The sequence below is a fragment of the Chenopodium album genome, chromosome 21 (genome assembly GCF_948465745.1).
Source record: "Chenopodium album chromosome 21, dcCheAlbu1.1, whole genome shotgun sequence".
In the NCBI taxonomy this organism is placed as follows: Eukaryota; Viridiplantae; Streptophyta; class Magnoliopsida; order Caryophyllales; family Amaranthaceae; genus Chenopodium; species Chenopodium album.
The window spans coordinates 35,554,103-35,577,202 of NC_137854.1; the positions used below are offsets into that span (position 1 = coordinate 35,554,103).

Consider the following 23,100-nt stretch of genomic DNA (forward strand, 5'->3'; position numbering starts at 1 on the left):
TTTATAGTGAACGGACCTATCCTTTGCGAACATTGCCCAAACTATAGTATAAGGTAAACGTCTTTGTCCTTGTCATATTTTGCTTTTGTTTGACGGTTTCTAGTTTCTAGGGTTTAGAATTTGTTAAAACTTAGAATCATGCCTAGGGATAAATTGTATGAAGATATACCATTTCCTGAACTGTCTACCGTAGAATATGAAATGGCTAAAATTCGCTACAAAATTATAGCTGAATACGAAGAGGGTAGAAATTTTGTAGACACTAATCTTCCTCCCGATATTGAAGTAGTCGATGCTACTCCCATTAACGTTAGGTACCACCTGACTAGCTTTCCTAATCTTGACAGATTGGTGTTTTGGGGTAAATACAGTACCATTTGCGACAGTTTTAACTTTGAATACTTCGACATGGGAGTGAAAAAAAGCGTTAACTGTGGTCCGACAGATGGGTCAGGTCCTAGCACAAGTGGTCGAAAAAAAGATAAGACCGTTAATCCTGAAGAGCCAAATACAGGTAACGGTCCAAATCATTCGTCAGATAATTCTATTAATGACGAAGTGGAGAATTGGCTGCCGAAATAGCCAAAGAGGATGCCGAGGATTCCAAATATGAATCAGAATTAGATGATGATGATCATCGAAAGCCGTTAGTGATAGAGCCACGATCAAAGGTAAAGACCACCGTAATTGACAAAGAGTGGAGGCCGAATGCCTTAAAGTACAATAACTGCGGTGAGGCGAAGCATTTGTATGAGCTGCCTGACGGCTATAATTTGATCGTGCCCGATGAGGGTTGTACCGTTCTGGACTGTCCAGAGAACCACATAGCAATCTACGCCAAGCATTTGGATTTCGGTCTCCGATTTCCTCTTCATTCATTTGTGACGAAAATTTTGAGAGCTTGGAACGGGTTTAATACATGTCATAACGGGTATTCCAGTCATAAGTCATAAGGGCTTTTATAAATTCAAAATCTTTAAACCCATGCGAAAGTACCATTGAACCCTTAGTTATGTATGGTTAATTGCCTTATGTATCATGGTGTTTTGTAATAGGACTTCCTTGTGTACAAATTGTTTATTCAGGGCTTGTTTGACATCATTTTTGGTTTTTAGTTTCCTGTTTTTTTTTTAAAAACTAAAAACCAAAAACAGAAAACAAGAAAAAGGTGTTTCCATTTTTTTGTTGTCAGTTTTCAAAATTACCATGATTTTAATAAGTCTAAATAATTTTTGATTCATTATGTGACACATTTAATATAGTTTTAAAATACAAAAAACCAAAAAACAGAAAACCACAGCGATGCCAAACGAACCCTCAGCTATTTGTTTCAAATTTTTTTACTCCACAAAAAAGTACTTCGTATAATAATTTATTACATTTTGATGCCGTTATCCATGGGGTGATACGGTGATATGGAATTAGTGCATGGCCGAGCATTCACTAGTTTAACCATTATACTATATTATTAATTAATCAGATTCATGAAGATGTAACACATAGAGAATCCTTAGTTTGACTTAAATTAACTCACAAACTTCGAAATATGTCACAAAACACAAACACTACTACGTCATTAATAGTTAAACGAACAAACTTATATATGCTTCAAACATAGTACGTCTAACAAGATCAAGTTTCATCAGTCACGAGTGACATTGGGTTGTGTTTGCGGAATCATCAAATCGACCAAATCGGCCATATCGGCCAAACCTCTATCGGAGCTGAAGCAGGGTGCAACTAAGGTAGCCGTGAATCCTCCGAATTTAGGATGCTCAATAGGAAGACTCCTGCAAAAACGGCAGTCACTCTTTCCATCTCCTGCAAGAATTGAACATCAGAATTGGTCAGTAACCCATACATATATATAAATCGATAAACAAGCTAATATAAGCATGGAGTAAGAAACATGAAAACCCATCTACATTGACATTGACATTGACATTGACATTGATATTGCTACCTACAAAAGTACAAAGTACAAACCTAAAGTTGGGTTGTTGACCGGGCCCAAGCTAACGCAGACCTTGGCACAAAGAACATCAGAGGTAGTTCTGAGCTCCGCAAAAAAAAGCTCCACAGGTGCATCAGGATCATCTTTCTTCTTAGCCGTGAAGTTAGCATGATGGAGAAACCCGAACCAAACAGGTACAGTTCTACTATAACCAGGCTTCAACAGCTCATAATTTGCCCACTGCAATAAATATTAGAAAAACAAATCAACCAAAAAATAATGGCGATTGATTAACTTCAAACATTCAAATCAGAAGATAACTAAACTGACCATACCCCGTCTTTGTTATAGAACTTCAAAGCTTCAGTTACATATGGTCTTCCTTCATCCTGAATCATTTTCTCTGTGCATACGCGATCCTTTATAGGCTCATGGGAATATATCTTGGTTTTCCTTCAAATGTTCAAAAATCAAAATTTAAACAGCTAGAAAATCAGTCAAATAAAAACAGATTATATATAATGAAGAATAAAAGCATGTTAAACAGTTAATGGAAATCACAGCTTAAAGCATGGAGCAAGTTCACCTCCGAATTACAGGACACAAGCACGGTTCATCTACTCAGTCATTAATTCAAGGCAACAAAAACAAATTGCAGCCATATTATTATAATCATTACAAGTTGACAACAAGTAAAGAGCAGCAAACCTACGACTAATTAGCAAATATTAACAACGAAAACAAACTATTAGAATCATTACAAGTTTACAACAAGTAAAGAGCAGCAACCCCATCACTAATTAGCAAATATTAACAACTATTAGAATCATTACAAGTTTACAACAAGTAAAGAAGCACCAACTAGCCGCTAGTATACTAATCATTTGTATGCATTATATAGAGTTTAAAATCATATGATATAATCTCTGTTTGTTAATAAATATTACAGCCATATAATGTTTGTTTGCTGTATATGAAATCAATATTAACAGAACAACAGAACATGTACGGTTTCGTGATAAAAAATTAGGCGAATCGGGCCCTAGTTTCAATTCAATATACAAAAATAGACCATCAAAATCAACAACAAACCGGAAAAGGAGCGGTGAGATGATGGAATCCCCAAAACATATGATATGAACATTAATCAAACAGAAAAAACCCAATAATTAAAAAAAAAAAAGAAAAACAGTCGAAATTCAGAAGTCGAATTAGCAATTTCGAATCCCCAGGACAGATCGAAACAATGAAAATAAAGAAATTTACCTGGGTTTGGGTTTGGGTTTGGGTTTGGGCGAGGAATCTTTGAGTTTTGAGTTTTTGTAAATTTTTTGAAATTATAGATTAGGTATTTCGTGTTGTTGATTATTGATGAGTTAATTATGCTTTCAAAGCTTTTTAGAACCCTAATCACTGAAAACTTTGATCAATTATTAAGTTTATCTTTTGACCTCTCTTTTCTTTCTCCTCGGTTTTGTCTGGTTAATATCTTCTTGGTGAGTTTTGTTGATTATTGTTATTTTATTCAGAGAAATGAATAGTATGATGATTAAGTAGAGTATTTTTTATTAGAGAGGACATTTACCGAAGGAAGGTGGACAGTACAAGGAAGTATATATCTGATCTTTAATTTATTAAACATTTGCTGGAAGCTAAAAATGTAAGACTAATTAATGTCCACAAGGGTGTCCTTTCTAATGTCAAGGAAGTTGCTCGTTAGTCTCTTACATCTGGTAGTGGACAGAGAGGGTGCGAATTTCAGGCATAAGCTGGAATTGTTAGCCAAATCCATCACAAATCGTGTTTCTTTAGTTAGATATTGAAATAGTGGTGCACATAGGTTGCTAGATTACGAGTTCATTCCAAACGATACCATGGAGTGCTATCTTCATTGTAAGCTTATTGCCATTAGTTCTCTGCTTTTATATGTGTCTGCATTGTCTCTCTTTAAATGCACTCACTGCCAGCATAGTATAACACTCATTTTGGCTTTTATGCTTATAATTAGTGATTGACATTGATTAAACTGAAATTTTAAATGGTCTAATCATAGGTAAAGGGCAGCCCACCATGGAAAGGCCTGCAAGACTGAGGCTTGCCCTTGGAGCTGCAAAAGGATAAGCATATTTGCATGAGGATCTCAAGGGGCTAGCTTACATGGATGACCAGTTGGTTGATTGGGTATGCAATTTCTCCATACATTGAGTTGTTCATTGTATTCCTCTTGTTTTTAACTAATCAACCTAACAATTGATAAGATAAATCAGACAAGTAATATATTTTACCCTCACCTAATTAAAGCAAAATACTCTCTTAAAAGTTCTTTAATGATGTTCTCTACTTAGTAAAATGGTCTCTTATAAATAAATTTGACCAGTTAGACGAGTCTATCTACAAGAGCTATAAACTGGAGGTTACTACATTTTCTCTTTAAAAACTCTATTGTATTACCCTAGGTTTATTCTTAATGTATTGTTACTAGATTTTCTCTAACAATATGTTTTGCACTAAAGCTAAAGATGATCATTGTGGAAAGCTTTTAATCTTTAGAATGGAGGTTATATTAAATTTATTGCACATCCTCTTAATTCTCAATACTAAATTTAAATAATTTCCAATAATTATTGCCATTCACAATTTATTGTAATTCTTTTCAAATTCTGTGCAATCATTTTCGGTCACAATTCAATTCAAATCAATTCTAATTAAAACCCACCCAACTCAAGAACTGCAGAGTTTATAACTGTATATTGCATTTACATCTTAAAATTGTTCTGTTCTCTATTAATCCCTTGAGGCTATCCTATTTCTTGTTTAAAAAAAAAAGAAGAAGTTAGTATTGTTCATTAAGATTTGTCACTGTAAATATTGCCTGCTCATTTAGTGTATTAGGTTAGTTTTTTCCATATCATTTCTTAACTTATTCTTTCTGTTTTCCATTGTATTTGTATTATTGTATATATATGTTGATGTATAGTTCAACCATGCCACTTCAGTTTCATATCACCGAATTAACATTGTGTAATAGTAGTAGCTTGTTAGATAAACTCCTGTGACTTTTCTCCTAAAAAATGTTTTTAGCATTACTGGACAGAGTGATTGGCCAGAATTTGAAGCAATAGCTACTGGCTTGGTGTCACGGTCCGGGAGTTTGGACCCCGAAACGTGCGGCGCGCTCTAGCCTTTTGGCGGCGAGAACGCTAGCCTTGAGCGGAAGAGGGGCTTGTGAGCACAAAGCAACACAAGCGGGCAATAGAATCTCAGGAGCACTCACGTCTATCTGGGCGACAGAGTGCGGGTGGTCGGGGCTTGTGGCGGCCGATACTTCAAAGCGGGCACAAGCGGGTCCGAACCACGAGTCCTTAGCGCATCAAGTTGGGTAGGAGGGGAGCTAATATGCAAGTAAGACACAATATCTATAAAGGTCTAACAACAAACAAGCATAAAAGCAAGGCAACACTTGGTAGAAGGCTTTAAGATTTCATTAATCATTCGCCCTCTAAAGAGCTTTAAATGACATACAAGGAGAATCCCTAGTGAACACTGATCTGACAGTAACACAATAATGGGACCTCAAGCTAAGAAAACATAACCTAAACTCTAGGAAAGCAATTAAATGGAATCTAATACATCAAAAGGAGTTGGATTCTAACATCCTCCCCCACTTAAGCTGTCGACGACCTCGTCGACTTACAAAAGTTACAATCAAAATTAGAAGACCCTAAACTATCTCAAGTTTCGGATGCGCCGTTGGTGCGGCTGTCTTCTGGAATCTTATCTGACTCTTGAGCTGGATCTTCTTTGTTGACGAGGAGCTTGTCTTTGGAGTCGCTCGGCTCGAACATCTTGTTGAGAGCTTCATCTCTAAATTTCCTCCTGGGAGTGGAATCTGTTGAATTAAGGGGGACAGCTGCTTCCACCATCATCTGTTGGGGAGCTGCTTCCTTGAGACTGTGGTGGAGAGCTTCAAGTTGTGGCTGGTGCCTCTTGGGTGACCATTTTCTTTGTAATCCCTTGCACGCGCCCTGCGTTGTTTGCTCAACCACTGCTTTTCCTCCCTCTTGGGAGGTTCTTCTTTGGTGTCTCTGTGGTGTCTTTGGGCTCGTCGCTCTTTGCTTCGAACCTTGTGACTGATTCTGGTTTTGGCGGGTGTGTATTTGGGATGTTGCCAACTCCATGGGCTTCATCTCCCGCTTCTCTGGGTTTCTGGTGCGAGCTTGTTTCTTCGATGTTGCCTTCTTCTCAGGCTCCATCACTCGCATTGCCGAAAGGTATCGGACTTCTGGTTCTTCTTGAGGTGCTATAATTCTCATAGCACTCAGGCGTCGTATGGAACCCATCCTGTATGTGGGCTCCTCATCGCTGCTAGTCTCTTTTGTGGCCTCCTGAACGGACATGGATGACAATCTCTTTTGGATCTTGTCAAGTTCTTCTTTATGCTCGCAATCCCACCATTTGTGTGGACCTCGACAAAGTATGCAGTTTATCGCCCTTGTGTTTGCCGAGGATGCGCCGGCCCTCGAGTTTCCTGAGTTGTGGGAGGGGGTAGATGTTTGTCTCTGGGCATCACCTCCTCCACTTCTTCGATGATATGTATTAATGGTGTTGGACGATACTCGTGAGCCGTTCTCTGTACCCTTTGGAGAGCTTGGAGACGGACTGTTAGAGCGTGTTGACGTCCCACTTGAATCCTTCTCGGATTGACGACCCTTCCCGACTGAGTAGTCCATCAATCTCTCAGCAGCACACATAGCAGCAGCGAGGGTATCAATATTCTGCCTCAAAATCTCTCGCTGCGCCCATTCCTTTAACCCATTGACAAAGTTGAACACACGATCTTTCTCATTCATGTCTGTGATGTCCAACATTATCGCCGAGTATTCCTTAACATAGTCGCGAAGAGAACCCTTTTGGCGGCACTCTTGCAACTTCATCCGTGCAACAAACGCTGTGTTGACGGGGTAGAATTGTTCTTTGAGTTCCTCTTTGAACTCCGCCCATGTATCAATCTTGATCCTTCCTGCTTCGATGTCTGCGTGCTTGGTGCGCCACCACAGCTTAGCATCTTCGGACAAGTACATGATGGCAGTATCCACCTTCTGATCGTCACTCAGTTGACATATTCGGAAGTACTGCTCCATGTCGAAGAGGAAGTTATCAACTTCTTTCGCATCTCTAGCGCCGCTGTAGTCGCGAGGTTTGGGCGGCTTTATCTTCGCCGCACTAACACCCAGTGCGTCTCTGCCCACAGCGCGCGTTAATGTAGCACATTTCTCAAGTGCTTCGTCGGCTTGTCCTTGAACAAATTGCAATTGTTCGCGGAGGGCATCTCTGTCAGCCATCAATTTCACAATTTGCTCGGCTTGCTCGTGTATAATGACTTGGAGCTCGGCCCATTTGTCCGCCTTCTCCTCGAGTCAAGCGAGCCTTTCTTCTACGAATTCCATCTTCGTGTAGCCCTCCTTGGTGCCTACACGGGTTGCTTGCGACGAGGTTTGAACCTGGCTCTGATACCAACTGTCACGGTCCGGGAGTTTGGACCCCGAAACGTGCGGCGCGCTCTAGCCTTTTGGCGGCGAGAACGCTAGCCTTGAGCGGAAGAGGGGCTTGTGAGCACAAAGCAACACAAGCGGGCAATAGAATCTCAGGAGCACTCACGTCTATCTGGGCGACAGAGTGCGGGTGGTCGGGGCTTGTGGCGGCCGATACTTCAAAGCGGGCACAAGCGGGTCCGAACCACGAGTCCTTAGCGCATCAAGTTGGGTAGGAGGGGAGCTAATATGCAAGTAAGACACAATATCTATAAAGGTCTAACAACAAACAAGCATAAAAGCAAGGCAACACTTGGTAGAAGGCTTTAAGATTTCATTAATCATTCGCCCTCTAAAGAGCTTTAAATGACATACAAGGAGAATCCCTAGTGAACACTGATCTGACAGTAACACAATAATGGGACCTCAAGCTAAGAAAACATAACCTAAACTCTAGGAAAGCAATTAAATGGAATCTAATACATCAAAAGGAGTTGGATTCTAACACTTGGTGACTAAGCCAATGTACTTGGAGATTGCTCCAATGTCCCTGATTAGAATTTGGGTTCTAAAATGGCAGAGGAAAGCCATTTTAATTGCCTGAACGCAACTATAGCAGCAACATCAAGTGGCTTCTTACAAGAGCACTGACATAGACAACACCTTTTTGTTAGATTTTGATACCAATGTAATTTGTACGTACTAGCAAGATTAAACTACATTGATGGGCCATTGGTTGTAATTTTTGCTTTTGAAAATACACAAATCATCTTTGAACTATTTTCTGGTACTACCAATTGCAATTCATGCTGTTAATCAGCCCAAACCGTTTCGATAAATGCAATAGTTTAATGGTTATGTTTAAAAATTTCAAACCTCTAAATATTTTTGTTTTTGCATTACACATAATAACTATGGCCTAAATTCAAAAGGCTTCAACTAGAAAAACTTTGATTACAAAAACACAACTGTTGTACAGAGTACTTGGTTAGAACTTAAAATTGTTGGACTTTTAATTTATGTTTTTCCATAAGCAAGTATTGTTGGATGTATCACTTATGAAAAGTCATTTATTGTGCGCCAACTTTGTGTAAGTAATTCATAATCACTAATGCGCTAATTTAAACACAAGTCAAGATAACTTCATCGTAACGGCTAGCCACTTCGCGCGCAACGCGCGCTTTGGCTGCCCTAGTATCTAAGAAATATAAGTCCATATTCTATGTGATTAATTAAGGTTCATAAATTCACAATTCCTAGTAATCATCAACTAACGAAGAGCATAAGCTTGTAACTTGCAACATTCCAACCTTTGAAGATTACCTTGCAATTTCAAGTAGCCAAGAATATCTCACCAACATTCTAACTTGTCAGAAAATATACATGTCAAGCACATAGTATAGCATTGCAGGGTCATTGGTCGTTGACTAATATGCACTCTCCAACATTCTAACTCTCCAACATGCTAATTGACTGCCCCCTTAACAAGACAAAATTCAACACCTAAAAAAATAGGGGTGTCTTGATTATTAAAACATTGCCTCCCTTGGAGGCCATGCGGGAAACCAGGGGGCAGGGGGGAAGGCTTAAAAATTTAAAGCTATACAACCTATGTGTGTTCCTCCTAGACTTATCTAAATATCAATTCCTAGCACATAACATATTCAGCTGCAAGCTCGGATCCACCAATAAACAATGACATACAAAACCCACTAAATTATCTCTTTATATGACACCACTATAGGGCCAACAACTTAGCATCTGCCTTATATTAAGCTATTCCAAAATGATAAGGATACGCGCGTGTAGAGCACCTGGATCAGATGCCCATGAGTGTGGTAGTACAAATTACAAAATCCATCTTCAATCTACAAAATAAACTTAACAAGCGCTGTACTACTTATAAATTAATGTTCAAACTTAAAGTAACGCTTTTCTGGATCACTTAGCTTGTGCTCAATTTCATCAGGAAGCACCCGCCCAACCTTCCAACTTAGGTTTTGTATTATTCCAGATTGGTTATGCCTGCATTGTTCAGAAACTAATAGTTAATAAAACAAATGAATGGGGGATGGCTAAGCATCAAGTGAGAAAAAAGATCATAAGCTATTACTTACACATGCCATTAGGCAGCATTTGTTGCAGATTGGACATCCAATCCTTCATCTTGCATTTTCCTGCCAAAAGATCAGGTTAATCAATTCACAGCAGTTTACAAAGATAAACCAGTGTAAACGACTACATCAATTTTAGCCTTAATCCAAGGGGTCAAGAATAAATTAGTGCATACTAACTTAAAAATTCAAAGAATAAAAAATTTGTGTAGATTTTGTTACCTGATCAGAGAAGACAAAAATATACAATTTGTAGAGAGCACAAGTTTGAGAAATAAAATTCAGGCTAAAACAATAGACAAGTTTATTGTTTTTGTTCTTAATCAGTTTTGGTGCCAGGATGATAATTACTTAGCGCACTAATGGAATAATCTACAGGCTCACATTTGAGCTGCTAGTGTCAATGCCCTAAACTTCGTAACATACTATACAGGTGTGAAAAGAAAAACTTCAACCTCATAAGAAAATGAACTCTCCCCTCCTAAAACTTCTGGATTTTTTTTCCAATTGCACCACCAAATAGTTAAAGGTACCATCTCAGTGAATCTCCACATACATAAACAGAAAGGCTCTATGACTAATCCACTATAAATGCAAATATGTGACAACTATGACATTGTTCAATAAGTGAGAAACAAAGTTTTTGACAATACATGCTTTTACAGACAAAGCAAGATAAAAAGAATTGAAAAGAATCCAACACAGCAAATTTAAACAATAGAGTTCAAGATATACTGCTCAAAGCTGTTTTACTCTGTAAGACATTAAAGTTGACCTATTTAGCATCTACAAGATGAGATTTAACTGATATTTTTGGGTCTGAAATATATCGTTTTATGTCAATTTTAATGTATGATACATGCTACATGCAATGTTATGCATGCTCTTGAGTTTATTCAGTATAAACATGTGAGAGAGTGACAAATAAAAGCTGGAAGGAGTGACACACTGAAGAGCACCTACTTTTGGAGTATATTGCTTTTTTTTTATTCTTCCTTGCTTAAACTATAGGAAAATTAGTATTGAGCTCAGACAATTGAAAAGAGAAGCAACGACAATAATAACCATGATTCTAGAGTTTGTCAACAAAAATAAAAGCAAAGAAAACTTTAAGAGCAAATTCACTCAGGGAGGAGAAAACACAATTTGATACCATATTTAGAGGTCTTCTCACCATCTTATGTGAGCAACAACAGTTCCGTGCCCTTGGAGAATGATGTGAGCAACAACAGTGCCGTGCCCTTCTCTCCATCCTTTGAATACTCACCCAACCTCCCTCTCAATATTTAGCTATTCAAATACAGAATCACATCCAGTAAGCATAGTGCACTTCATAAATAATAAATCTTTGTAATTTTGCTAAATTATAATGAGCCACTCTCATCAATAGAGTTGGATAATTATTCTGTCAATTGATCATGATGATTGTTGTGTTCTTATTCTGAAGCTGTAGGAAAGAAACTTCAAACTCTATAAGTTTGAATCCTAGACCCATACAAATTATTTACATGCAACTTTAAGTGAGCTTCTCTTTTTAGAGATTCTAAATTGCAAGACCAATTAAGCCTAAAAACAAAATCAAGCTTGTTATTAAAAAGGCAATCTCACTTACTTCCGAAATCAAATCACTGAAGCAACAACACAAGGAATTTGTAAGCCAGTCAAATTTCGGAAACAAAATTAGCAGATTGTGGAACAACAATAAGAAGAACAATTTCAAAAATAGCAGTAGTAATAAGACTAATAACCCAGAAGATGATGAAGAGGGTAAAGCAAAGGCTAAACCAAAAGGGGCAAACAAACAAAAAAAACAAATAACAGTAGTACACTTTTTCCATCAAATCAGAGAAACTTACACTAATATGAATTATTTTGCCAACACAACACTTGTTCTTTGTATGATTTAAATTTTACTCTTCTTCTTCAAATAATTTCATCCAATAACATTAGCCCTGTTTCCTTAACCTAATTTTCCACAACACTTGTTCTTTGTATGATTTAAACAAACGTTCTTTTGCAATCTCAAAAATTACTAAATTCCCACAAAATAATTCATAGCAAAATTTATAATGTTAGGAAATAACTGAACAAAAAAATCATAAATTTGAATTTCAAGAAAAATCCACCTTGCAATCTGATAAAGGATCATGAATTTTTTGAGAAATATGAGATAATGTATAGCATATTTGATAGAAGCAAGAAAAGGGTAGTAGAAAGGTAGGGGTAATGAAAGGCAGAGCAATATTAGACAAGAAAAATCAAATAAGAAAGCATGGCAAATTGTAGGGTCTGTTCTGTTCACCTTATTTTCACTTATTTCAGGTGTAATAAGTTCAGATAAGTTCATATAAGTTCAGTTAAGTTCAGATAAGTTCATATCAGGTCTAATAAGTTTTAATAAGTGTTAACCAAGTACAAATTACATCTAAAATAAGTTTTAATAAGGTCTAATAAGTTTAGATAAGTTCAGATCAGTGAAAATCAGGTGAATAGAACACACCCGTAGATAAAAAACACAATAATTGAGTAAAAATCGACAAAATTTGATATGTAAAATCAGCTTCAATTGAAAATCTCATATAATCTTCAATTAAGCTTATATAAAAACACAAAGCCATAGCAACTCACCTATCATGCCGAACCTCGAGCTGCAAGCGCTGCACAACTTGGATACAAAAAAACTACATATTCACCTGCAACATCAGCTCACCATTAATCAAATGTAGTTTTCCTTTGGATGTTAAATGTACTTTAGCTTGGTATATATATTCCCGATATATATACCAAGCTAAAGTACATTTTGGGTTGATCATGTTACCTGTTAGATGGGTTGAAGCAACGAGAAATCGAAAAAGCGTAAATTCCCGATGATTAATTTACAAATTATTTTGTAACTGTGGTTGATGATATTTGTTGTGTGTTGGTTACACAATTTTTTGATTTTTTAGAATTTTTTTTTTATTATTTTTAGAATTTTTTTATTATTTTTAGGATTTTAAAAATATTTTTTAATTTTTTTTAAAAAATTAATTAAACTTAAACCAATAAGAATTTGCCACGTGTCCCATGTGTCAGTCAACGCCAGAATCCGGTGTTGACTTGCCGGATTCCGGCGTCTTGGTCCCATTTGACAAACCAAAGTGCTTTATTAGGTCCTTTTTGACAAGATTTGTGATATTAGGTCATTTTTCACAAAAGTGTCTGGTTTCTAGGTCCTTTTTGAAAATTTTTCCTTTTTTTTTATTAAATTTCTGTTTTTTTTTTATTTTTCTAATTTTTTAATTATTATTTTTGTTAAAAAATCAAAAAAAGTCACGAGCCTGGCACGTCACTTTTTTGGCAGAAATTCATGGTCAACGCTGGAATCTTGGTCAAAGTCCCCTTCTTACAACAAAAGTCACTTATAAGGCCCTTTTTCATAACTTTGAAAATGAAATGACCTTTCTCACAAGATAGTCCACTTATTAGGACCTTTCTCACAATTTTTCCTAAATATAAATGTGATATATTCATTAAGGAAGTGTTGCAATTAAAAAAGAAAAGGTTGACTATAGGAAGTGTTGTAATTGAAAAAAAAACAAAGGGCTAATTAAGGAAATCGATGTTTTAAAATATTACATTATTACTCCTTTTATTTTAGATTAATTGCAATAATTGACACGGTAAAAAATTTAGGAAAAAATATATAAGGTGACTAAAAAACAAATTTAATTATTTTCAAAAAAAAAAAAAAAAAAAAATTTAATTAATCCTATAAAATAAAGTTAGCAAGGATATATTTAACCGTTAGTCATGATATATTTAATTATTAGTTATAGAAAAAAAAGGTGTATATTGGGTATTTGGCAGACATAATTTTTTTTTTTTGTAGGGTAAGGCCCTGCTCTTTTTAACTGATATATGCTGAACTGAACTTAATTTTGCTTAATTGAACTTATTTTTTGCTGAATTAAACTTAATTTTACTGAACTAGACTAATTTTTGCTGAATTAAACTTAATTTTAGTGAAATAAACTTATTATTACGGATTTCGTATTATATTTCTTTTTTTAAAGTTACTGATTTTTACTAAACTGAACTTATTTTTGCTGAACTAAATTTTTTTTCACTAATCTGAACTTATCTTGCTGAACTGAACTAATTTTTACTTAATAATATTTTTTCCAGGTGAAGAGAACAGGGCCAATATTGGGCTAGCGCAAGAAAAAATAATAAAATTGTAATGAATTCTTATCGAATAAGGATTAAAGCATATGGAAAAATAAAGTGATGTGACTAATACAACACAAAGGATAAGGAGAGAATAATATACATGTAGACATCTAGTTGTGTCTCCCCAAAACCAAGGCCGGTGATGAATAACACTTCACGACCAACGGAGTGTGTGTTGTAAATGGACAATGAATTGTGCAACTCATTTCCTTCATTTCCATGCACAAAACCGTTTATCTTTAACCCGAACCATTTATTTCCAACCCGATCCACAAACAAACCCAACACTTAATTAATTTTAAGCCCAAATCATTTATTTGGACCCTTATTATTAATTACTGTAGCCCAAACATTCATTCTTAGCCCAACATCCTTTTTCCGTATCGACAGTCCAAAACCGTCCAAGGCTAATTTTGTAACCCATAATTTTGATCCAAGTCCAAACTGGTTGGATAGCCCTTCAAATAAGCTTTCCAATGATATATCATAAGCCCAATTCCGAATTAAATTGAAAGAGATAAAATAGTATACCGAGCCCAAAAACCGAGTCATCCTCACTAAAACGGCCATATCTCAAGATCTACGAAATATTTTGACCTGATTCTAATTAGGTTGGAAAGTAGACTTGAAGATCTTTCCAACAATATATTACGTGCCTTATTCCGACTTACGGATCAAAAGTTATAGCAAAAACAAAAACTGCCAAAATTGCGGTGGAGCAGAAACGCTGCGCTGAACGCAGCAAACCTTTGACGGACGCAGCCTATAACTTAACGGCGCAGCTATTGAAGTTGTGGCGCAGCTTCCTTTCTGTATTCCTAGACCTCTTTTCAGCCTCCCTATAAATACTCAACCCTATTTTCACACGCGGACAAGCACTTAGACAGCCGAGTTGCAACCCTAATTACATGATTTTCTCCTTAAACCTACATTAAACACCCTAAACACATCAAACACAAACCCTAAACACGATTCCAAATCCTTTTGCAATACATACGATTATCCAAGGCGTGAAAGGTTGATTTGATTTTGAGGGCTTGGCCAAAATCAATTCTTACTTTAATCTTTATTTTATAATTATTCGTTTATCTATGTTATTTTACTTGCATTCAAATTACTAACTTTGTTTATTCGTTTTGAAAGACATGGCGCGGATTTAATGTAAGTATTTTATATATTTACCACGAATAATTATTTTAATTATTGATTATTGTTAGAAAGTATGATTAGGATAATGTTTATTGTTTTTACAGGGATGTTTAATTAATTGTTTTTGATATTATTTAATTTAAATCGCTTCCTTTATTTAATGCATATGTTATTCTATTAAATCACCACTTTTTGCATGTTTAATAAAGGGAAAATGTATGTGCAATGACATTAAAGTAAGATAATTATGGACAACCGGATTTAGGTACCTTTTAATCTTATTTTAATTTGAAGTAGCCACAATTTATTAGAATCTTTATGTGCATTAAATTTCTAACCGATTTAGATTTATTTTGTAGGCAATAAAAATGCTGTTTGTATGCTAGCGGAGAACGAAAAACGAATGTCGCATAAGAATCGAATAGAGGTCAATACGGGCGGGGTCATCTTCTTAATTTGACTTTGTACCATCATCCCCAAATATCCAGTCATGGTTCGTGACCACTATGAAGTTAGCAATCTCACTTAGATTGTGAATGGGGTGTAGCCTTCACAATTGTGAACGGTTTACGAATTCCTAAAATTCGTTGGCGGCTCTTTACTTTCCACGGCGTGCTTGTTGAATCCCACTTCCTAAGAACGCCTTACATATTCACGTATGTACACGTAGGCGCACTTCGCGCGACGCCTACAATTTGGCGACTCCACTGGGGAGGATTCCTAATTAATTTTGGTTTTTAAATGACCGGAGTTAATTAGGATGAGTGGATGAGACTTGAAAGATTCTTGACATTTGTTTTTTGCAATTTGGCTAGCATTTGATATAAAAGACGCACGGGAAGGACCATCCTTTTTGCGTCTGGACCTAGGAAACACTGTAGGAAGAGTCGGAAATATCACCGGAAGCTTCCAGAAGACCTGCGCCAGAAGTCCTGTAGCTGCGCCATTGTTTCAGTGCCTGCGTCAGACACTGGCCACCTGCGTCAAACGCATGCCACCTTTGTTTGGCGCAGCCCTCCAAACAATGGCGCAGGAATGGGACTGGTGGTGCAGGGCTTCTGCTATGTTTCTGTGATTTTTCCTCGACTTTTCTGAACCCCGTATGTGTTCTACATACGGTTTAAGCCCCGAGAATTTACGCTTTATCGATTTCGCGTTGCTTCAACATCTTTTTAGTAACGCAGGGTTCATCTAAGATAGTAAATTCACCAAACCGTGGAGTCGGGTCTAACCCGCGGGATTTCATTTATGGCACTTACCCTCATTAGGTAGGATACCGTGCCATTAATCCAAATCCTTAACCATGGACCCTTTGGACACCCTTTTCAACCCGACCATAGATGACCCCATAAACATAGAGCCATGGTTAGGTTGAGAACTTTGCATTGCATTCGTGACTAAGTGCCTACTTGTGCATATTTGTATGTTTGTATGGTTTTGTATGACTAACCTTTGATCTATGTGTAACTAGACCATGTGTTATTTTGAACCCTTTTCATTTATTTTATTTTTTTGACTAACTAAGCCCAAAGGACCTAGTCTAGCTCACTTAGTAATTAGGCCCAACTTTAAAATTTGGATAATTAAACTGGATTTAGTTGTCTAGTTAGCCGTTTACCACTTGGGTCTAGCCTTGGTCTTGTACATTCTTGAGTCGTCCTGTACATAAGTCTAGTTTCATGGTCATTTACACGAGTCATGTATATAAACCACTTAACACTCACGAGTCGTCTTGCACACACTTTGTACATAGTCCACGCACCATGACCATGATTTAGGAGCATGCATGAGTCATTTTCGTCATTTGATTAATTGAGTTGGAGCATACTTTTCCCCATACATACATTCCTCATACGTATACCTTTCATGTACATACATACTTCATACATACACCTTCCATGTACACATATACATACACCTCTCATACACCCTCTCTATACATACATAATTCCCTACATACGCCCATTATCCGTATACGCTCTACATACGTATATACATACACCATACATTTTTCTTGTACAAATATACACTCCTTACATACATACATCTATACATACACTCTTTATACATACCTCCCCATGTACATATATACACTTCCCATACACTCTTCATACGTACATGCACCTTATATATACTTTATACATACGTGCACCCTTCCCCTATACATACCATTCCAGAACATGCATACACTTTCCCCTTTCATACTCTTTCCACCTATGTACACCTACCTTCCATTTTCCACATACATCACCTTTCCCATTTCTTCAATTTCCACTTTCATAATCTTTCCACTTTCACAATTTCTACATATATCATTTTCCTTTCTCATACATACCCTATCACATCATATACTCCTCATCTTTCCATTTTGAGTCGAGTTTTGAGTTGACGAGTTGATTTGTTCCATAACATTTGATCAAAGAAGAACGACTGACAATGAAGATGACACATGAGGCAAAATTTGAGTGATTGAGATTTCTTGATTTCTTTTTTCTATTTTTCTTTTCATCTTTTTTCCCCATAATAAGTCTAGCATAGGACCATTTTCCCTTATCATATTTACGTGCTTTGATTTTTCACCCTCCATTGAATAATATGAGCATCTAATTCCTTGCATATGATCATGAATTCACTTCACCTCATTACACTTCACTTCATTTCACATCACCTCCACCTTCAAAACTTTCAAATAAAAAAGAAAAAAAAAAACGCGCCAAGCTAAGCACAAGGTACACCAATGATTTGAGGCACCCTTTGAAACCACATCAAATTTCCCTTCACCCTTTGAACACATGATTTCCTTTTCTTGATTAACCACTTTGAGCCTCGCCTAACGATTGACCTATTATTTTTTCAACCCATATTCACCTAACCTTGGGATGGGATGGTGTGCAATCATGCAATGTTCGAAAACAAGTACAAAAGCTTGAGTGATTTAAATTTGAGAATTGAGTGAGTTCAAATTCAAACACAAATTCAAATACAATGAGAGAACAAAATGCAAGTGTACTATGGGCAAGTGTTTCAATGTCTTTTGATATGAACATGTCTCAGATTGCGTCTCTTATCGAGTGCTTGGTACTGTGCGTGAGAAACATGAACGCCAAGTGAGTGATAGACCGCATGGTATGGATTGTCCACACTTATTCTTTGAGAGTTTCAATGCAAAATCAAATTCAAATACAAGTTCCAAATACATTTCCAATTCCAAATGCGAGAACAAATTCAAATTCAAAAGTGAGAATCCTTGAGCTTACAAACATCAAGATTCAAATGCAAGATTTCACACCTTGGGGGCTTATCCAAGGTCTTGAGTCTTTATCCTTTCTTCATACACCTCTAGCCTAACCCCATTACAACCCTTCAAAGACCTCTTTGAGTTGTACTCTACTTGTGCGAGGTTCGGCTAGAGCTAAGTTGGTCTGATTCCTAATGGATACGTAGGCAGCCTCACATTGGGGTGCGGCCAAAATAATCAAATTTCTTTCGCACCTACATCATGATCATATCAAAGGATTTCGAATGCTCATCCCTTTCCATTTAAAGCTAGACTTGGGGGCTTGAACCCTACATCATTGACCTACCTAGCCTAAGAGTCATCATTCACATGACTCTTTTCACAATCACTTATCCACACCCATAGCCTTTGCAACCAACCTTAGTGACACTCACACACACATTCATACACACACATGGCCAAAAATCCTACCCTTAGGGGCCCTTTATCATGAAGTCTTGATTCGCATTGGGCACGCCTTGTCATCACTCGTAAAGACATTATCTATGCATTTTCATCACCATCAAAGCACCATCAACGGTTTAACAAGCAAATGCATACACACCATCTTTACTGGATTCTCATCTTCTTTTGATCTTTTTCTCTTGGGGAAGTTCAAAAATCATTTTTCACCTACACTCACACTTTCTTTCTTTTTTCGCATTTTTCTTTCGGGGGAAGGTCGATATCTCCTCTACAAAAATGACGGAAATTTTTGCATTTTGCATTATTGAGTCATTTTGAGTCACATCACGTCGAGTTATCTCATTGCACATCGAGTCACACACCTTGAGTTGTGAGTCAAGTCAGGAACGTCTTGAATCACTTGAGTCCCTAGGGGTCCGTCGTTGCACCACACAAGTATTATTTTGAGTCATCACATGCACATCGAGTCAAGCATTGCACAGGCACCATACACACAATCACGTCGAGTTATCTCATTGCACATCGAGCCACACACCTTGAGTTGTGAGTCAAGTCATGAACGTCTTGAATCGCTTGAGTCCCTAGGGGTCCTTTGGCAAACTTTGCTTTACAGGTCCCAGGTACACATCATCTTCTTTGAGCTCCCGTGAAGAGGCTAAACTCACATCAGCACCAGGCAGGGTTGATTCCCTTTGAGCTCTAGTGAAGAGGCTAAACTCACATCAGCACCAGGCAGGGTTGATTCCCTTTCAGCTCCCGTGAAGAGGCTAAACTCACATCAGCACCAAACAGGGTTCATTCCCTTTGAGCTCCCGTGAAAAGGCTAAACTCACACCATTTTTAGCACCAGGCAGGGCTCATTCCCTTTGAACTCCCGTAGAGAGGCTAAACCCACACCCTTTTATAAGGTCTAAGTGCTTTTCCGTGGGTGAAAACAGGGTTTGGTATTTATAGGGAGGCTATACGGGAGGTCAGGAATATGGAAAGGGAGCTGCGCTGGAAAGAAATGGGCTGCGCCATTCATTTGCTAGCTGCGTCAAACACAGATGGGTGATGTTTCACGCAATTACTGTAGCTGCGTCGGTCAATGACAGGCTGCGTTGGTCAAAGGTTGGCTGCGTTGTCGGTCAATGACAGGCTGCGTTGGTCAAAGGTTGGCTGCGTTCAACGCAGCGATTCTGCTCCAGCGCAGGTTTGACAGTTTTTTGGCAGTTTTTGTTTTTGCTATAACTTTTGATCCGTAAGTGGGAATAAGGCATGTAATATATCGTTGGAAAGATCTTCAAGTCTACTTTCTAAACAAATTAAAATCAGGTCAAAATATTTAGTAGATCTCAAGATATGGCCGTTTTAGTGAGGATGACTCGGTTTTTGGGCTCGGCTTACTATTTGGATCATATCTCTTTCGTTTTAATTCGAAATTAGGCTTATGATATATCATTGGAAAGCTTATTTGAAGGGATATCCAACAAAATTGGACTTGGATCAAAATTATATGTCACAAAAATTAGCCTTGAACGATTTTGGACTTTGGATACGGAAAAAGAATGTTGGGCTACAGTAATTAATAATAAGGGACCAAATAAATGATTTGGGCTTAGAATTAATTAAGTTTGGGTTTGTTTGTGGTTCGGGTTGGAAATAAAATGGTTCGGGCTAGGAAAGAATAGTTTTGGGCATGGAAATGAAGAAAATGGTTGGGCTAAAATTACACAATTCATTATCCAATCACAATACACACTCCATTGGTCGTGAAGTGTTATTCATCACCGGGCTTGGTTTTGGGGAGACACAATCAGGTGTCTACACCATGACTTCCGGGCTGATGCCTGACATCTCATCTGCTGAATAGGCAAAGATGCTTATGTTGCTGCGGAACAACTCGATTAAGTTTATGCGGACTTTAGGCTCCTTGTCCTTTCCAATCATCACCGTTTTGGTGTTGTCCCCTTCAACTAGCTCAATTTCCTCATGATCACCGCTTGGGAGTGGTCTGAGGGGTTTCTTCTTTCACCGGCTCAAAGTTTTCCATTGCCAGGTTCTGCGTCTCCTTCTCTGCCCGGTATTCTATCCTTTTCCTTTTCCTTGACTTCCTCTCTACCTCCCCCTCCTACTTCTGCTCGGGATCAGGCTGGAGATCGTTTTTTGATGGTTGTTTAAGAGCGGTGATGTAACATTGTTTGGCTGTTTTCTGGTTGCCCCTCAGCTTGGCCGACCTCCCATCATTGGTTGTGTATAGGGGTGTTCAAATCCGGGTACCCGGACAATCGGGTACCCTGATCTTCGGGTACCCGGATATTCGGGTAGTTGATTAGTCGGCCCGTGTCCCGTCCCGAATAATCAGGGTACCCGGTTTGCGGGTACCCGGATTACCCGTGGTTTTTTTTTATTCATTTATAAATTTGTACCTAAAATATGGTATTGGTGGTTGTTTTCATTTCAATAAACTTGCAGTATTTTATTTTTAGAAAATCTGCTGCATTTTCACAAAAACTGCTGTTTTGATATAAAAAAAATTGATGACAAGCTTATTAATATAAAGCTAGAGTTTAAGGATAGAAATACAAAGTTTTTAGCTTTAGTTACATAACTTCAAAATATACAAAGTACAAATAATGGCACAAAGCCACACAACAAACGAAATGGGAGGAAATCAATTCATTCACTTGTGACTTGTGAGATCCGATATTTCAAGTGTCTCATCAATAACAATTGCTAGTTGATCCAAAACCAAATCTTTCATTCCTACAAAACACAAATAATGCAATAAAATAATTACATCACATATATTATATATAGCAAAGTGGTAAAATAAAGGAATATGAAAATTTACCAAACAAACACATTAATATATATGATTAAATGAAAACAGGAAGTTTTAAAAAAATTAAATAAAAACAAATTGATTAAGATCTATAACAACAAAAATTACAACAAACTAACCTGAGTTGGTGAGAAGATTGAGTGAACGGATGAAATTAGATCTACCAATTGATGATAAAGAAAATAATTAGATTCAAATTACTAAGGTAGAAACCACGAATAATAATACAAAAATACCACGAAAGTACTACAAATGAAACATACCTGAGATTGAGTGATGTACTGAAGTGTGAGGAACCGAGGATGAATCGAATTATGCTTGAGGAATTGAGTTGATTGATATTTTGAGAGATGGAGGCGCTTGAGAAGTAGAGAGAAGTCAGAGAATTTGAGTGTTAGGGTTTTTTTTTTGGACATTGTGAGGTGAGTGCGTGAGTTTTGAGTTGTGAGAAAATGAAACCCTAGGGCCTAGGCTAAGTGGGCTGATCTAAGCTAGTGGGTTGATGAGGATTTTGACACTTTTCTTTTTGTTTTTTAATTTTTAACGGGTATTCAGGTACCCGCGAATTAGCAAAGTTGACCCATGTCCCGACCCGCAAAATTGCTAATTTAGCGGGATGGGTACCCGACCCGAAAAAAAAAGAAAAAATAGATAATTTCCCATCGAGTTTTTTGCAGGTCATCGGGTATTCGGGACGGGACAGCCGGGTCAGGATTTTTTGAACACCCCTAGTTGTGTATGCCATGGCCAGGTGGTAGGTGTTTACTACACCACCCACTTTGTGAATAAGAGGCCTTCCCACTATGATGTTGTAGGGTGATGGTGATTGGACCACCAGGAACTCAGTCCGGACATCTCTCCTTTTGTGTCCTTCTCCTATCCTTACAGATAGCTCGATCAGCCCTTCTGGTAAGAGACTTGACCCGTTGAATCCAGTAACCTCATAGCTGACCCTATTTAGGTCTTTCTTGTCCAGCTTAAGATTCTCAAATGCCTCACTGAATATGATGTTTGTTGAACTTCCTCCATCTACCAGCACCATGCTTACATCCCAGTTGGCAATTCTCATGGTCACGACCAAGGGGTCATCGTGAGGGTAGACGATGCCCTCCTGGTCATACTCATCAAAGGCAACTCGGGGCTAAGGTGGTAGCAGGGGTTTCCTCCCTTCTCGGCTGAGGTTTGCCTGCTGAATCATTGCACGAAGATCAGCCCGTGCTTTATTCACGGAGCCCCCGTGAATGGGACCTCCGTTGATCACATAAATCCTCCCCTTAGGCTTGCTTTCTTACTCTGAGCTTGTTGCTCCTTGGTCCTTTTGACCTCTCTTCTGGTTTTGTCCTGACCTTTCCTCTTCTCTTCTATGGTTGTACTCATGGTACTACTTGAACTGGTTCAAATGCCATCGTCTTATCAAATCTTCTATGTTATCCTTGAGATGGGAACACTCGTTAGTGGTGTGTCCATAATCTTTGTGAAAATCGCACCACTTGCTTGGGTCTCTACTCTTGTTCACCATCTTAGGTGGCCTCTGCCACTTATCATCTGCCCTGTTCACGATGAAGATATGTGCTCGAGAATGAGTCAGTGGGGTATACTGCTCAAACTTTCCA

The 23,100-nt window shown here is 37.8% G+C and overlaps 2 protein-coding genes and 1 long non-coding RNA gene across 4 annotated transcripts; all 3 read right to left on the reverse strand.

The window, feature by feature from the left end:
* Positions 1-1,506: 1,506 nt before the first annotated feature.
* On the reverse strand, positions 1,507-3,487 carry LOC145603026 (uncharacterized). Its single transcript, XM_081659157.1, has 4 exons — positions 3,221-3,487; positions 2,290-2,407; positions 1,987-2,194; positions 1,507-1,821 (listed from the first exon to the last, which is right to left on the reverse strand). The coding sequence occupies exons 2-4, from the start codon at positions 2,350-2,352 to the stop codon at positions 1,643-1,645; spliced, it is 450 nt and encodes a 149-aa protein (XP_081515283.1). The 5' UTR covers positions 2,353-2,407; positions 3,221-3,487; the 3' UTR covers positions 1,507-1,642.
* A 5,741-nt stretch (positions 3,488-9,228) lies between these two features.
* LOC145600082 (uncharacterized) lies at positions 9,229-11,823 on the reverse strand. 2 transcript variants are annotated; one of them, XR_014104236.1, is made up of 4 exons: positions 11,726-11,823; positions 10,774-10,889; positions 9,603-9,662; positions 9,229-9,510 (listed from the first exon to the last, which is right to left on the reverse strand). It is a non-coding gene; the product is annotated as an uncharacterized LOC145600082 (long non-coding RNA). The 2 variants fall into 2 exon arrangements; XR_014104237.1 differs by lacking the exon at positions 11,726-11,823 and adding an exon at positions 11,456-11,485.
* A 9,502-nt stretch (positions 11,824-21,325) lies between these two features.
* On the reverse strand, positions 21,326-22,556 carry LOC145600739 (uncharacterized). The gene is made up of 2 exons (XM_081656609.1): positions 22,214-22,556; positions 21,326-21,408 (listed from the first exon to the last, which is right to left on the reverse strand). Exons 1-2 carry the CDS (start codon positions 22,554-22,556, stop codon positions 21,326-21,328), a joined length of 426 nt encoding a protein of 141 aa, XP_081512735.1.
* Positions 22,557-23,100: the final 544 nt, after the last annotated feature.